A 17,966-nucleotide genomic window follows, 5' to 3' on the forward strand; every position below is an offset into this window, starting at 1 on the left:
AGGAATGTTTTTGCATTGTTTTATTTACCTTGACACAGACAACCAAAGAAGATTGTAGTACGAATTAATAATACATTTATTAAGATTTCTTTTTAAGTTAAATATAAAATTGGCAAAGATTTTATCGTTATATATTTTTTTAATTCCTTTCACTCCCATCGTCGTGTTCATCCACTGCTTAAAATTGTTATCTTCTAGGGTAATTCACTAAGCTCAGTCTTCGACTTTTGTATTCCATTCGCTGGAAAATTGTCGTATATCTTTCACTCCTGAGGACATACTGTCTTGCGTTTGCAAAGATGCGGTCTTTGTTTACGAAGTGGTCTACCTTATAGTTATCGGTTTGGTGACCAGCCCCTACTTCAGCTTGCAAATTTTCTGGTCTATATGAAAATTTGTACAAGCCCTGATGGACTGGATTGGCGCCATTAATCAATTATTATTTATTTATAATTTCATTGTAATATTAATGTTAATATTTGATTGGACGTGTGTGTTTGACGCTATTAGGAATAGTTCAAACTTTGAACAGCGCCAATGTTTGTCACCGGAGGTAAGCACTTACGATATAGCCTATATGCCTAATTCTAGATAAAAAAAAAATAAACATTAATGGAAGTTGCTGTTATGTAGTGTAATCAAAATTATATCTCTAAATGTCATATGGCATTGGAACCAGCTCAATATGTATACTTGTATAGACCACGTAAGTACTTACAGTTTAATCACACAGTTACCTATTTTTTGTGTGTTTAATTAAAATTCGGGATCGAGAAGTCTTTGAATATGATAACCATATGCATTTAAGCAAAATAAACTAAATTTTCGCAAAGAAAATATACTAAATTTGTTTTAACATGGATCAATATAAAATTATCTTTTAAATAAACTTAATTTAAGCAAAAACGAAGCAGTTTATTTTATATAAAAAAAAATATTTGTGTATTATTATTACGTTAGTCAAATGTCATTAAACGATACGATTCAAGTTTAAGTTCCATAGAAACGTTGCAATAGAAATAATCAATCTGCCAACAGGACCTATAAAACAATGATACAATTTAAATTTCGAACAGGGCATATCTGTCAAACCGTCCGGTTAACTTATCTGTAGCCAACACAGAACAAAATGTATGATAGAAGTATTATCGGACAACATATACCTACGCGTTATGTTTAAAGTATTCCTTGACTAAAATGGTTTTAATATTATAATGTTTATGTGTTATATCCATATTAGAATCTTTTCGGTACATTTAATAAAACTCTATGATATGAATGATATTATTTTGTTTTTGATTATGTCAGAGATTTTTTATAATACAAATATAATATTGATTTATTATTTGTATTCTGTCTAATCAAATAAAGGATTATAATTTTATATAATGCTTTAAACATTTACAAAATTCTAGAAACTAAATCAGTAATAGGTATATGTGTTTAAATGTATGATATGACTTCTGTGTCTCACGAATATCTACCAAATAAATGTAAAATGTGAACGATGAATGATTTTACCGGACAAGTTTATATCTACAGATAATAAAAAGCTAAATAATAAACGTATATCATATCTACATATAATAAACGTCACAATGAATTCAAACAAAAACTAAGATTCGGAAATATTCAAAAAAATCCAATAAATGTAAAATAATATGATCTGGCATTAAATTAAATTCAAGTAAATTTATCACAGAAGATATCCGCTCTCCAATTTTTTATATAGACAATAAAATAGATGAAATAAAAGAAAATATTAAAAATATTGGACAACAATAATTGTAATTGGTCTAAATACGTCTATTTAATGCACAAAAATCTTATAATTACAGCTTGATTCGACGTGACATTTCTAAAACAATTTGTACTAAGGCGACCGCCGCCATATTAAATCGAGTATAAGCGTGTATAGTTAATCCGATTTAAATTCATATCGATGGCGTTAGAGCGCGTGCGCGGTAGGTTGCGGTTTGGGAGTCGGCACGCGTCCACTATGGTGACCACAAATCAAATACATCATATTCGTTATCCTAATATGAAATGAACAAGAACACTCTTTTGAGATATTGTTTTAGGGAATTCTATTATTAGCACATGTTGAACAATAGTTATAGTATACATTGACAATAACATTTTTGAATAAATTTATTGTTCTGACAAACAACGTCAAGATACTCCTGTATCAGAAACAGAAACGTTAGAAATTATTTAAACGTTTTCGAAACGTCATATTATTGTAATATTATAATTTGTAGTATTCGATAGCTACAATATCAATTAACAACTGTAACAATAGTTTGTTTTCATTTCATAATTTTACATACATAATCTTGTTATTCATTAAAATAATACTTTTTGGATATAGATAACTAGATTTAAAAAGTGCTTCATTTTAAAGTTTATTTGAATAAATACATTTGAATCGATAAATATAACCAAGGTATAAAAGTAAAAATCTGAACGCTATTTGGTCTGTCTATCTCCGCCATATTCCATTTAAAGAATTATATATTTATGTATAGATTTAAGATAAAATTGAGAAAATGATGAAATTATATTAAATTCTCCACAGATACATATCTTCATGGTTACCCTACACACAGCGCAATCCGAATATCCGAGGTCTGTTTTATACGAGAACACGTACTACGCGCGCGACTACTCGGTCACTCAACGTCGCCTGTCGCTAACTCGTTTAAAATGTACACTCGTATCTACAAGTTTATTGTATTTTATCACTTACCTCAACTTAGTAATAAAACTGCTGTTATTTTATTATTACATATATAAAATTTATTGCTTATACGTTACATTTTATTTTGTTATCTAAGTTGGCTGTTTCAGCTAAGTTGTTCGATCACTCTAAGTGATAAGGTCGCCTTTGCATACTTTGGGTTTAGCAGTTCCTTTTTAATATTTATTGTAAATTGTGTGTAGTATATACTTTATAAATAAAAGACTAACTAATGAGATTTTGAAACTGTTAAAATAAATAATAAGATTGTTAATGTTTATATTGATTAATGTAGGAATAAAAAATATGATATGGATTTGTACAAGCCAAGCCAAGTCGTCTAGGAAATTATTACCAAATCATCACATAGTGCACCGCCAAAAAGTATTTTTTCAAATTAGTATTGTATGTTCTCCTTTTGAATGGTAAATGAATCAGTGTACAACAGGTACAAGGGACATATCATCAAAAGTTCCCGATGTTGGCGGTGCATTGGGGATGTAAGGATTGGTTCTTACAGCGCCAAAACATATGGGTAGTAGTGATGGTACCATCCGTTGGTATATGAACTATGTAGTAAGATATGACATAACATGACATAAGATAAATATTTTTATTTATGAACGTTTTATGTTTATTAATTATTGATAATGTTTAACCATAATAAGCAATAAAAAAATGAACGGTTTCGTTTTGCGTAAATCTGCTTGTATATTATAAAATTCTTCCACGTATGCATTGTATGTGGCCTTATAAGAGCAGATATGTGCAAAATAATCTTTAAACAATCTTCTTAAGAGAAGATAAAGTCTTTGCCCAACAGTGGGACATTCACAGCTATCCTTTTACTTTTCATACAAACATGCTGCTCTAAACGAGCTATAAATGCTACCGTTATTATTACTATTATTTTGTTCGGTTTATCTAAAGTTGTATATCAAGGATTGTTCGACGTGTTTCTGGAAAACTACAGATCTCATCATCATAGCGGTTTGCATTAGTATTTTTACTATGGGGGCGGGGGGGTTACACATAAACGGACACAGAGTACTTACTAACAACAATTATTTAGTTTTAGATAAATATATCGTTTTTTTTTTATCGTCACACGATTACATTTTATAAATGTCTCAAAATCAACTTCACTACAAAAAACTAAGCACATATTCAACGTCCATAGACAGAATTCTCGTTACTCGTAAGACAAGCAAGTTAATTTGAATTAACTAGTTCCGAGAAACGAACGCAAAAACATACTTACATGTCGTACAAGATACGTCAACTGTAACATTAGTACCGAAAAGACAAACCAAATACAAACCTCATGAATAATGATGGATGCATACAATGCATTAGTAGACCTTTTCACTTGCCAAAAAAGATTTACTTTAAAACAAACGAAATTAATCCTTATTACTTAAGAACAAGGACTATGACAACGGTAAATATAAATCAAGTTTTATGAATTATCGAATCTAACAATGTTATAACAATTTGATATTCAAAAGTGAGCTCTATTAGGATAGGAATAAGGTTGTTGTCGAACGAAACGGTTACTTTGTCTTATGCATGTGACACTGCCAAAGGAAGACAATAAGACAGTAAAGTAACCCTAATTTTCAAGGATGTGTTAATATTACAATAACAGATGCGTCATATTTAATACAAATATATATATATATATATATATATATATATATATATATATATATATATATATATATATATATATATATATATATATATATATATATATATATATATATATATATATATATATATATAGTGTACTTCCTTCGATCCTTCACATTTATCTTTAAACACACTGACATCTTTAGACAACTCACTACTAATCACCGAGCTTAAAATATTATTTAAAAACCTTTTTTTTTAATTCGTTTCTCATTCTGGTAACAAGGTAACAGGCAGTTAACTATAAAAATAAATTCATATTAAAAACAAATTTTAAAAACAAGCAAATTAATACAATATTTTATAAGTATGCTTTTGCCTGTTGCATGTTCATCTACAGTAAATCCTGTGTATAGATTAAACCATGCTTTCGGTAAAATACATCGTCATTGGAATGTATTAAGATGTCTAATTTCAACACCATTGAAAACACATCTTGCAAGATTAGATCTTAAAAAACTAACACACGTTATAAATGAAATAAAAAAAAAAATTATTTTATTTTAACTGAATGCCGTATCTGATATTCCCGCATCAGTTCGACCTGATTCGAACTGGTGCGTTGCCGAGATGGTAATTAGCGGATGAGGGTCGCTGCGCACGGTAGCCGACACGCCCACTTAAAGAAAACATATTTAAATGAAACATAAGCAAATATGAAACGAAATGAAGTAGGCATTGAACGAAGTGTTACTAGTAGTTATGTAAGCTTTACTACTAGAACAACTTCGTAGTATTCTTACTACGCTTACGATACAGATACGTTTAAATTGTCACTGCGATTTTTAAGCTATTAACTATTTAACTATTTACTCAATATAATCTTAAAAGAATCATGTATTTAATTTTGTCTTAGCATATTATTCTTAAAGTCAGAGAACTGTTCGAGAGTAAGTTTCGAGATGGTCAATTAGAACAACACGGATTCGAATTCCTAACGAGCATACGGATTGAACATAAAATAAAGTCAATTATTACTACTTGGAATAAGAAACATTATTACGAAGAAACACCAAACTTTCTGAACGAAATAGAATTCTTCGCTTGCCCACCAATGTTTTGAACATCTACTTATTTATGTAACCAATTAAAAATAAACAACCCAAAGGTTCCTCAACCTACAAGTTCAAAATCATCATTTGAATCACAATCGTACCATTAAATTGATTAAGGGAATGTTACTTCAAATATCTGCATATAAAACTTACGATGCGATATCATTCGAGCCATAAAAAAAAGGTACGATTATTGTAAGACTCAGGTTGAATCTAAATCTAGGCATAAAAGCTAACAAAGAAATTTCTTACATTACAATAAATTCTATGTGGATAATATGTTCGACGACTTTGATCCTTGATGAAAAAATACGGCAGAAGTGGTATATAATGATGACGATGATATCCTGGACGATTTTGGCCATGTTGCCCAATCTTAATTGAGACCAGACAACTATTTAGGACATAATTATGCAACACTCTGATAATCCGATATTTTTAGTTAACATAAAATAAATATTAACAAAATATAACTCGAGGTATTTTTACAATCGAAATGTGTAAAAACACATTTCGATTGTAAAAATAATTAAAGCGCATGTAGAGCATGACAAAAATACTTTTGCGTGAAAAACTTTTCACTCTCGTTACATAGAAACATTATTCTATTTCCCAATTCAAATATCATTGCACCTAACGAAGTCTTTAAAAGATAATTTACATAAAAGAATCCATTATCATATGAGATAAATATCAGCTTTTTTAAAAACTTTTTTTATTTTTAATAGCAATATCATATCAATAAAATTATTGATACAAAGAGTTATCAAATATAAATGATGGAAAAAAGATATCACTTGATACCATTTTTATTGAATTTTAGCACTAAGACAAACGACGGCATAAAATTATTATAATAAGTAGGCAGTTTAGTAGGCAGGAGCGACGCACGCGCCGGTTTAACACTTTTTTCACCGCAGATCTTTTGGTTTAGCGAGGACGTGATGCGCAACATTATGAGCGTACACTAGCGCGCTTACCCGGTGGCGGTTATGTGTTTTTCCATAGGAGGTTATTGAACTTTGTATTGTTGATATCTATATTGAACGATCATTGTTACGGTGCCATAATATGTAGTCGTGTGTTTTAAGTGTGGATTGTGAGTTAGTGATCCAACTCAATGTCAAAACATTAATCAGGAGAGGCCGTATTCAAATTTGACTAATATACTCTAGTTGGCTTCTGATTATTTTATTTTTTAATGATTTTCTCAATTCCCAATGTCACCGGTCGGAGATCGTAAGACATTAAATTATTTACAATAATTTTCTTGGTTTTATGAAAAAATTAAACACTATTGAATAAAGTTGTACCTATATTAAAATATAAAATAAGCTTGCTCTCTTCACATGGAATACATTTAATTTCCTCCAAGCTGCTCCAATATCAGTTGGCAAATACACAAGTAGCAAAATCTCATCAGACACAGCGAGGTTCTCCGCAATATTTCTTTGTCCATACCTAAAGTATACCACGGGGCAGTTACACAAACACATGTATTTACAACTACATCAATTTGAAATACACCAGGCATTTGAAAACTTATTAACATTAAATGGAATGTCGCGTAAAAAAAGATTGTAATCTGTCCATCAAATTAGCATTAACATATCTTTGTTTTGAACGATAAAAATCGAACTCGCTTTATTGAATTGCATTGAAGCGCACCTCAACCATAATCAAGTATCACTTGCTTATAATAGTCATTGGCTTATAATTCAAGACGGATATATGTGTGTATGCTAATAATTCAGAAAGAGGTTTATTTATTGATCGCAGGTAGGAATCATGTCAATTAAAAGTGTCTTAGATAGAACGATTAGTTTATATACTTCATCAGACCCGTCTTAATCCAGGAGCTGCAAAGAACCCTGGCACCGCGTGTGGATCATCGATGATGCACCTCAAAATGTCTCTTAAAATATTTTTTTTGGTGCAAAGGAGTTTGCCAAAATACATTCACTAAGCGCTTGTTGTGCTTAACATAGTCCCGTCTTTATTTGGTGATCCTGTTGATCAGTAAGATTCTTTCAATAAAACATCTATCTACTATTTCATTCAACTATTTAACCCATTAACCGCCAAAATAAAAACAAAAGTGGTATTTTTACGAAACGTTTATTTTACTATTGTTTACATATCAAATAAAAATAAAAGTATGAAAAAATGAGAAAAAATAATCAGGGTCCTTTAGAGGGGGGTGTACTCGATTGTGTACAGCGGCGTATTATAGATGAAAATTTTCGAAACTTTGTTTTTCTACACACAATGTTTTGAGACACTTTTTGCATTGCCAACGAACTCTTGTGTGACATATAACACATCGTAAAGGTTTTCCAAGTTTTTAAGGATAGTGTCCTATACCGTCTTGAGTTGTGTTTTCTGGTGTAAGTAGTATCTCGCAATGATACATCGAAAATGTAACTGATCCATGCTATCACTGTGACTGATAACATGCAAACGCCACGTATTTGCAATAGCCATATCTACCATATAGGTAAATAAAACCCACCACCACTTTTTTCTGTAAATTGCAATCCTATAAAGTGAAATAGATTGATCCAACTCGTCCACTCCACCCATATTTTTATTATAAGCTTAAAACAGCTTTGGTATCTTGACATCAGTTTTTTGACGTTGCACAGGAGACCATCGTTTTACAACTCCTAACGGATCAACTGTATCATAATTTGTCGTTATTGTGCAAACACTGTTATCTTTCCATCTCACTAACAGTATTTCATTTTGATTATCAAAGTCAAATCAATCAAAAGTCAAAATATCAAATCTTTGTCTTGGTATGGATCTCGATACCATTTCGACGCCTACGTCTTCATCATAAGACTAATACAAATATTCTCTGGGTAACTTATGATACCCAGATAATATAAATATGCCTATAAACTTTTTCAACAGTCAACAGAGTCCAGTTGAAAGGTGTGTCTATTGTTTTGATTAGCATATAAAATTGTGTTTGTAATTATCAAGCTAATCACTTCATCATCAAATATTGTTTCAAGTATTTGTACTGGTAAGATCTTGAAATTGTTCTTTTATTTGTTTCTGTCTAGCTATAACTTCAGTTCTTTCTTGAGTTGTAATAGAGTATGTTGGTGAACACGTACGTCATACTGGCTGATCTGGCTGTTGTCGACTACTTACTTCTCTTTGCTTTTTCAACCAAAGGCTCATCATCGCTGCTGTCAAGGTCCCCACATCGAATTGTATCCTTATTACTCCTAAATACCTCTATATTACCAGGCACATCCCGGGGTAAAGAGGCAATAATCATGGCCTCGTTGGCACCTTCTTCTTCATCTGTCACGATGCTAGGTTCTGGTGGTATAATCACGAATTCGTAATCAGCCTCACTGTCACTATCTTCTAAAACAGCAATGACTGCTTCCTCTAAGCCGTTGTAATAGTTAGAAACGTTAAGAAGTTTCGAACTCATTGTAATAAAAACCTGAAGAAAAAAGTGCAATCGTTATATAGATGCGGCCGTTGTACCCAACTAGGTACAGCAGTGTTTCAAGTACGATTACTTTGAAAATATAAGTTGCAATACATAAGTTTATCATTTATTTGATCAATAAAGACGTACACTACAATTCAAATATACATAAAATAAATTTGGGTATATGTAAACATTAGAAAATAATAAAATGGTGTACTTACCTATATTTAATGATTATATTGATAAATTGTAATCCTCTCAGTGACAACTATTATGAATAAACTCGCTTAAATCGTTTTTATTTCAATACACTGTATGTCTTCTATTAAAATGAGCGAAAATAACAACATTAACTTTTAAAATTTGATAACTACCCTCAATTGTTTTGCTGTACCCAATCAGGTACAGAGGCGCAAAATGGGTTAATTAAGCTCTTAAGAACACTTCTACTAATTAACAATTCGACAAGATTATTAATACAATAATACAACCCGCGATTGAGAAAAGATCGGCAAGAAGCTTAGCAACATCTCCTTTTAAATATAATAAGAGATGTTATTGTAATTGTATGTATTTGTGTTTATAATTCATCTCGTATTCAGCGGTAAAGGAAAACATCGTGAGGAAACCTGCATGTGTTTAATTTCAACGAAATTCTTCCACATGTGTATTCCATCACCCCGCATTGGAGCAGCGTGGTGGAACATGCTACAAACTTCTCCTCAAAGAGAGAGGAGGCCTTAGCCCAGCAGTGGGAACCTTACAGGCTGCTAATGTAAAAAAAACAGCGAGGAATATTGAAATGATGACAGAATTTCAATTTAAATTAACACTTCTCTATTTGTATTTGTTCATGTTTAATTCTTATATCGAACTCCAAATAAAAAACCAGAACACAAAATCGGTAATCATTTAGCACCATTTATCAATTTCCTTATCGATCAATTCTGATATGGGCATTTCCTCACTATAATCAAACACACACCCACATGGAATTAACCAGAGACAATACAGATTAACAAAGAACGACTAAGCTGCATCCTGTATACGTTAAGCATATTTCTCATCACGAGAGATAAAAAAAAATGAACAAAATTTGTACAAGATCAATAAAAAGTAACCAAATAACGTTAATCGTATTATATAAATCATTTAAATTTATCAGCCAAAATAAAGACTATATACTTTATTTGATGACTTTGAAAAAGTCCATTCGGTAATACTTAGCTATATACTTATACTGTTTTGTGTGTCAGTCTGATAACAGGCAGAAGGAACATAACATCTTCGTTCCCAAGGTTGGTGGCGCATTGATGTCTTAAGTAATGTTTAATATTTCTTACAGCGCGAATGCCTATGGTGGTAATCACTTATCAAAATTTGCCAGCCCGTTTACCTATCATTGTATCAGATATCACGATCAAACTACTGCAAACTACAAAATTTTTAATAGAAAATGTTTATAACAAGCCTTTGGAAACCATGTAAAATTAGTCCGAACCTTAATCAACCTTGTTAGATTGCCATTTCATTGGATTATGAGAGTACGGATATCTGCTTTCTCTTTGATATGTGCAACTGTGGTCAGAGGACATTATTTTTATCGTAGATTTGGTACGAATATTCACCTGTGAAACCGAGCGCTACGTACTCTCACCACTTAACGCTTTACCGCATCGCTTACAATAAGAATTTCGACCAAGTAAATGGATAAAAAAATACTACCAACATAGATTCACCAATATTATCTTCCTAATTAAGTAAAGGGGACTTCTGACATGATAAGTATACCACAATATCCTATTAAGCCTTTTAAACTATCCGATTTACTCCATTCCGGTCAATATGACATGACTTTTATGATTACCGAAATACTACCTGAACTAAATGACTGAGAACTAGATCAGTTTTTTCCATTGTTACGTGCCCAATTAATTTATCTAATATAAAGTATAAGCCAGTACTTAGCGAAGACGACATTTTCTCCCGTGAGATTTGGTACATAATTATATGTACACATATATCAGAACTTTGTGTGACATGAAACATACAAACGATCTTTACAATGCTTTGCATTACCATAGACCATGAGGTGAACAAAATCAAATTAACCTTAAAATTGAATATTGCTCATTTGGATATAAACCAACAATCCTCATTTAAGATTCACTTGTTCTAACCGAGTCTCGGCTCCCTAATCTAATATACTTCTCATAAATTAATATCATGATATTCAGATGCATGTGAACTTAACCTTTGAACAGAATGAATTACTCATGAACGTTCACAAATTCAATGATTGAAGCCTTGAACGTGTGATAACAATGCGAAATTGTGGCTCTCCTCCACGAGTCCCACGTTTGAAATTATACCACAATGAGTTGGAAGTCAAGACTAATTCAATTGCCTTAATATATCCTTCGAGACTGGCTATATATTTTAATTATTTAAATTTAACTCGTGATTTCATAATAAGAATTATGTGTAAAAATATCTACTAGTGGATTAAACAAATTTTGGCCTCTTAATCGTATCAAATTCTCAAAAACACGCTCCGTTAGCAGTAGTTTTTATAGTGTACACTAATAAACATATATGCACTATCTATGTACTCATATATATATATAAATATATAGCATAGTTACATAATACTAAAGAAGATGTCAGAAAACCTTACAGCTCTACGTGCTTTTTGGGCACATTATTTCTTAACTCTAAAGTTCTACTGATAAAAGACTCTACCCGGGATTTCATCTGAGTACTTCTTGATTTGCAGCCATATGAGCTAGCTATTAGACTAAATAGTTTATGTACTTAAATTGCCGTGCTGTGACAAAAATCACATAAAATAATTGCATTAATGAAAAATTTGTTCGAGCTTAAACCAATTTATAGACGAGAATAATTCAAAATTATATAAGTCAATAATTATTATATACCATATGATGAAAAAGAAAGCATAATGACAATTTTGTACTTTATAGATATAATACATTGTATTGAAACATAAATTAAAAACGAATAATTAAATCGGAAAAATATGAAATTAAATATATTTTTTAAATGTCTTATGTAAGTAGTTTCAGTTGTTTAACAAAACCATATACTAAGCCCACATTTCTAAACGGTCTACGCATACTCTCACGCTAATTATAAACAGGTATAAATGAAACAATACATTTGTATTGGCGCCTTTAAGTTGAACTTAAACGTAAAACTTGAATCGAAATAAAAATAATAATAAGTTTAGAACAGGGGTGGATTAAAAACTACTGATTAACTGTAGTTTTTCTTAAATTTTCTCAATGTAAATGTTTTTTAAGTTACAATTGACTTATCCTTCTCTTGATATAAGTTAGTATAAATTTTACCTAAATTTGCACTTATCTGTTCTAATATTATAATTGCGAAGGTAACTCTGCCTGTTTGCCTGTTGTTCTTTCATGGCTAAACCACTCAACCAGAAAGCTTGAACTCCGAGAAAGGTCATACTTTTTAAGCCTAACACCTAACAATTAGCTGTATATAAATAATCAAGCTTGCTGCTCGCTGATGTGTACTTCGTGTCATCTTATAAATATATTATATAAATTCGATTGAGTGGGTTGGCAGTGAAAAAGCAACAGTCAAAAAGATTTTTGCATTTATAATAATGTTTATATTGGATTTACGTTATTTCCAGACGTGCCTCTATTAGCAGGTAGCATGACAATAAACATTTTAGACGTATTCATGAAATTATAGTATTCCTAATATTTAAATACAAGTTAATTGAATTGAACTGCAGACTTCATTGTCTCGGAAAGTGTGCCAGTTCTCATATTACCAAAGAATAGATTATAAATTTGACTTATATAAACTTTATTTAAATATTATATATTTTCTATATTACTCAATGTATGTAATTATATTTTAAAAGGTCGATAACCATCAAAATTATACAAACGTTTGACACAAATTCAAACGAGAACTATTTACAATTGCAGAAAATATTTTGACAGAGAAGATTGGATATCGCACTTGTTAATGGATTAGTTCCTTTTGAAAAATATTTATAATTTATCAACTTTAATACGAATAAATCTCTGGTGAATCATCTCATGCGAGATTTCGTAAGTCAACCTCGCGCCCACGTCTTTGCTCGCTGTCTGAATGAGATTAGTACGAACAAAAGTTAATTAATCAAGTGAGTCACCGAGACGATTCAATGCGATAGGCTTAAATGAGATCGTCTGCGGATGTGGGGTCACGATTTCCTAATATCTAAAATTATATATTTTCTACTTGAGCTTTCTTAGATATTGCTCTGACTAATTTTAAAATTATACTTGATAATTTTAATAGTAAACTTGTAATACAAAATCCTCTCCTGCAGCTTCTCCTGAAAGTGGGGGAAGGGGGAGGGGTATGTAGATGAGCCAGGTGGACGATACTCTATGTCCTTTTCGGCACCCCTGACAACGTGTGTTCAAGCCGATGATCAATTCACTAAAACCGAAAGCATAACAAACAAAAATACTCAATTTATTATTTCTACTAAATAACAACTAAAAGTGATAAACCTAGTTTACTTAAGAAGACGAATGACTTAAAATTTAAAGACTAGAGTATCACTTTGTATGTTACCCAAGTCAAATATTAATTTTAAGTGCTTAGTGATAAGTTGATGGTGTAACTTTTCCAATAAATAAATAAATAAAACACGTAACGCTTGCTCGAAGCGATAAAAAATTTCGGTCCAAAAAATAACAACGGAATACATTTATATTTTTTAATTTCATACAAAGCTCGTAGTTTCAAACGGGCAAGTAGCACTGAATTTTCACATGTTTGGTGTTGTAGCAACATATCTTGAGGAAACCTACATTCATGGAATAAAATTCGGCATGTTTATTCGTACCAACTCTTACTGAAGCAGTAAAGTGAAACAAACTATCTTCTCGAGATAATTTACTCGGAAATGTGATTTTTGCTTTAAAGTTTTTCTTCTAAACATATTTTCTGCGTGAAACATGAGCTTAGTCATCACAAAGTTCTCAAATAACTATTATAAAGGATATAAGTTCACTATTTGTGGTGCAAATGGCGCGTCCTCGAACCACCAGTACAATACAAATACGATATTCGAGCGTCTTGTGTAAACAAATTATGGTTTAGCTTGAAACAGGAGCTTCGAGTGTGTTATTAATATAATCGAGTCTTAGAAAAATAATAATAACGTACTTGTTTTTCTATCGCATGTGGTCTACGGTCATTGATCTGCGGTTAATATTTTGTTTATTACATTAAATGTGCTCGAGGGACTCTTTATTTACCTAAAATTCTTGTAGGCTTATGTTGAATAAATTTATTAAAGAAATAAAAAAAGGAGATAATCTAATTGGGTTCAATACATGCAATTTTATTTTATAAAGATATTTAACTACCTATTATTTGGTATAATACTTTTAGTGTGTTTTTATTTAGAACTATAATAGTTTTAATTATAACTAATAATCATATGTATTTTCAATTAATAAATTACTTTATTAAAAGACAAACAATGCACAATACATTCGTACGATTACTATTACTGAAACGTACACCAATTATATTTCTGCTAAATTAATAATAAAATTCTCATATTTATAATTAAGCTTCATAAAAAGCAAAGGAATACGTTCATCTCAAAAGCTTGCAGTCACGTATACTTCTTTTTTTCTACTCAATGTTCGTTAACAGCTAAGTTTTTAAATAGGTATACTACTACTATACTATAATATATCATCGAACATTTTCAGATTTAGAATATTGATATATTTAAATGTATTGTTACAAGCTCTGACTTAAATAAATAATTAAAAATTATGATATCGCACTGAACTAAATCAGGACTTCATATTATTAATATAACTTCCACGAGTAAGGCAACACCACAAATCGCATCCTCAAATCTCAGAACAACGAAAGTTGTATTGGTAGAATCCAATATCTGGCGAACCTACGAACGAACGAACGAAATGGCAACCTCCGTGGTCGAGTAGTGTGTACACCGGTTTTCATGGGTACGCCACTCTGAGGTCCCGGGTTCGTTTCCCGGCCGAGTCGATGTAGAAAAAGTTAATTAGTTTTCTATGTTGTCTTGGGCCTGGGTGTTTGTGGTACCGTCGCTACTTCTGATTTTCTATAACACAAGTGCTTTAGCTACTTACATTTGGATCAGAGTAATGTATGTGATGTTGTCCAATATTTATTTTTATTTATAAAAAAATATCTCGTATAAAGAAACCTCTTGAGCTCTTTATGAAAAAAAACTTCAAAGTATTTAAGTGAACCCAATACTTTCAAAGCAATGAAACACAATCGTCGGTACACTGAATTGTATAACCAATTAATCTAAAACAACACTTGAAAGTAATACGCAGTAATTTAATATGACAGGTATTTGCATCAAAAAGTGGAACTTGCGTCTGTTTGTGTTGTAAGACGAGAAGCATTCAGCTTAAGAGAAGTCAAACACACGCTACTGAAATGTTGTTTGGAGCTAATCTTCGCTTTGTCAATAGCTCGGTCTAAATTTAGATTTAGTTTTTCGTGTTTTGTTGTTTCTTAGAACTGCTTTCTTTACGTGTATCTAGAGGTACTTTGGATTTACAAGGAAAAATATTTTTGTCGACTTTGTTTTTTGATTTATCGAGATGCATTAAATCACACATTGATAGCGATTTTTCAAGCTATAAGTGTAAATTATCACCTTTTACCCATAAACATTTGTATTGTAATATTTATATATTATATTTATAAAGTACTTGTTTCTGCCCGTGGCCTACCAGTGAGGAGCTGTCAAGTGTTAGGTATCCTTATTTTCTGTAATCATCGTGTATGCAAATAAGCGTGATATTCAGTTGAATAATTAAAACATCAAAACATAAGATTATTATAACGTGCGCTAACAACTATGGACCGAAGATCGCAAGAGGTATGTTCCATGTGCCAGTGTTCTTGCAATTACGTAAAGGCTCTCACTCGAATTTAGTCGATATGATTGTCCCATTGAATATAATGAAAAAAGTATTATGAGAAAAAGCATTTTGTATGTTTTTTTTTTTAATTTATTTGTAAAGGGTTAGCTCAAAATACACAAATATGAGAGTTACCCATTTCATACAAAGCAGTTGACAAATGCTGTTGACCAGTTCTATGTTCACAAAGTATTTTGTTATAGATATTTATTATTATAAACATTGAAAATCGTGCATTATATAAATATCTAACGAGACAATAAATTAACGTTTAATATTTTAAAGAGGGTTTCACTGACAAGCAAATTGCACCTGATGGTGAGTGTTTACCACTTTAGCGCTGTTAGAAATTTCAGTCGTTACTTACAACGTCAATGCGCCACCAATCTTGAGAACTAAGATATTATATATAATTACACTCGCTCACCCACCCTTCAAACCAGAACACAACAATATTGTATCGCTGCTGCTCCAGACGGGCTTGCACAAAGCCCCACCAAGTAAACATATCCCAATATTATCAAAGCAGCTTTTAAAAAAATGCCCCTTCAAGGGTACAACTGTGAAAGATAAGTAAACGCCATCGGTCGCGCCCTCAACATTTGCATTTGATACATTGTGCTGTCCATCATTGTGCGCACGCGCGCCTATCACAGATAATCTACATACGTATGGGCAAGCAAAAACGGGAAAACCTAACCGCTAGCAATAAAATCGGGTGACAATATTGAATTTGTTTATTCAAATTAGAAAAATAATGTAAAAAATATGTTAAACTTTGTACGTGATCTTCGAGTTTGTTATAGATGGATTTACTGGTTGATCTTTCTGCTATTCGCATACACCATATTTGAACAAATCGATAAATTCCTTGTATTATAATTAATCTTGTGGTATGTTTATTTATTTTTTTTTAAATATTATCATTATTAAAATATATTGAAGTTCTATTGTGGAATCGATCTTATGAATCAACCATCAACATCGAACCAAATAGTTAAAAAAGGCACGGGCAAAACTTCTCAATGGCCCGTGCTCGGGCTCTCGCCCGTGGCCAAAAAAAAGAAGTCCTATACATTTGACGACCTCGGTGGTCGAGTAGTGTGTACACCGGCTTTCATGGGTACGTTTCTCCTAGGTCCCGGGTTCGATTCCTGGCCTAGTCGATGCAGAAAAAGTTCAAACACGTTTGGGGTACCGTCGTTACTTCTGATTTTCCATCACACAAGTACTTTAGCTACTTACATTGGGATCAGAGTAATGTATGTGATGTTGTCCAATATTTATTATTTATACCTCAATTGCTTAATACATTATTGTTGCCAGCTTTAAGGGAAGCAAAATAACGATAATCATAATCAATATTTCATATGGAATCAGTCTAATTTATCTTACAATTAATAAAAAACCTTACATATATAATCAAGGTACGAACACAGATTCTTCGACCTTTAAAAGTAATGGTACTCGATCGAGAATAGATCCCGTGACCTCGTGATAAATCGTTTCTTCTCATCTCGGATCAGTTTCGAATGCAATCAAACGAACCTCATTTGCAGCATCAATCCAAACCTACACGTTTTACGTTTGTTACGATGATCTGAGCTCAATACAGTTGCGAAATAAAACGTAAATTATTTTTAATACCAGTTACAGAGATACACCATGTTAAATATGACTTAAAACATGCTTCAGTATGAATGACATATATGAATAAATATGGGGGGACAAATACATATGTAACCTTAAAAAAAAGTATTAAATTCTCAATTTAAACAACTTTAGAAATTTATCATATAAAAATTGTAACAGTATTAGTACCTCTGGATTTTACTTGTAAAGAAATAAGTTCTAGTTTTAAACCGAATACGATACTTTGAGGATTAGGTTAACATTATTGTAGCTGTAAAATTAGTTATTTGAAAATATTTACGTTTATTTATATTAAACTATATTATGTATGTTGAAAATCAAAAATATAAGCGTCACAAAAGCAATGCTGCTCGTTTTAAATGTAATAT

General features: G+C 31.4%; 1 protein-coding gene and 1 pseudogene across 1 annotated transcript in view; one reads left to right on the plus strand and one right to left on the minus strand.

The window, feature by feature from the left end:
* Window positions 1–7,407, plus strand: part of LOC125069558 (craniofacial development protein 2-like) — a 46,793-nt gene extending 39,386 nt beyond the window's left edge. The window contains exon 2 of the mRNA XM_047679078.1: window positions 7,344–7,407. Coding sequence (XP_047535034.1) covers window positions 7,344–7,407 — 64 coding nt within the window. The remainder of the gene's footprint in view (window positions 1–7,343) is intronic.
* A 724-nt stretch (window positions 7,408–8,131) lies between these two features.
* On the minus strand, window positions 8,132–8,985 carry LOC125069495 (annotated as a pseudogene).
* Between the last annotated feature and the right edge of the window lie 8,981 nt (window positions 8,986–17,966).

Source organism: Vanessa atalanta, chromosome 15 (genome assembly GCF_905147765.1).
Source record: "Vanessa atalanta chromosome 15, ilVanAtal1.2, whole genome shotgun sequence".
NCBI lineage: Eukaryota > Metazoa > Arthropoda > Insecta > Lepidoptera > Nymphalidae > Vanessa > Vanessa atalanta.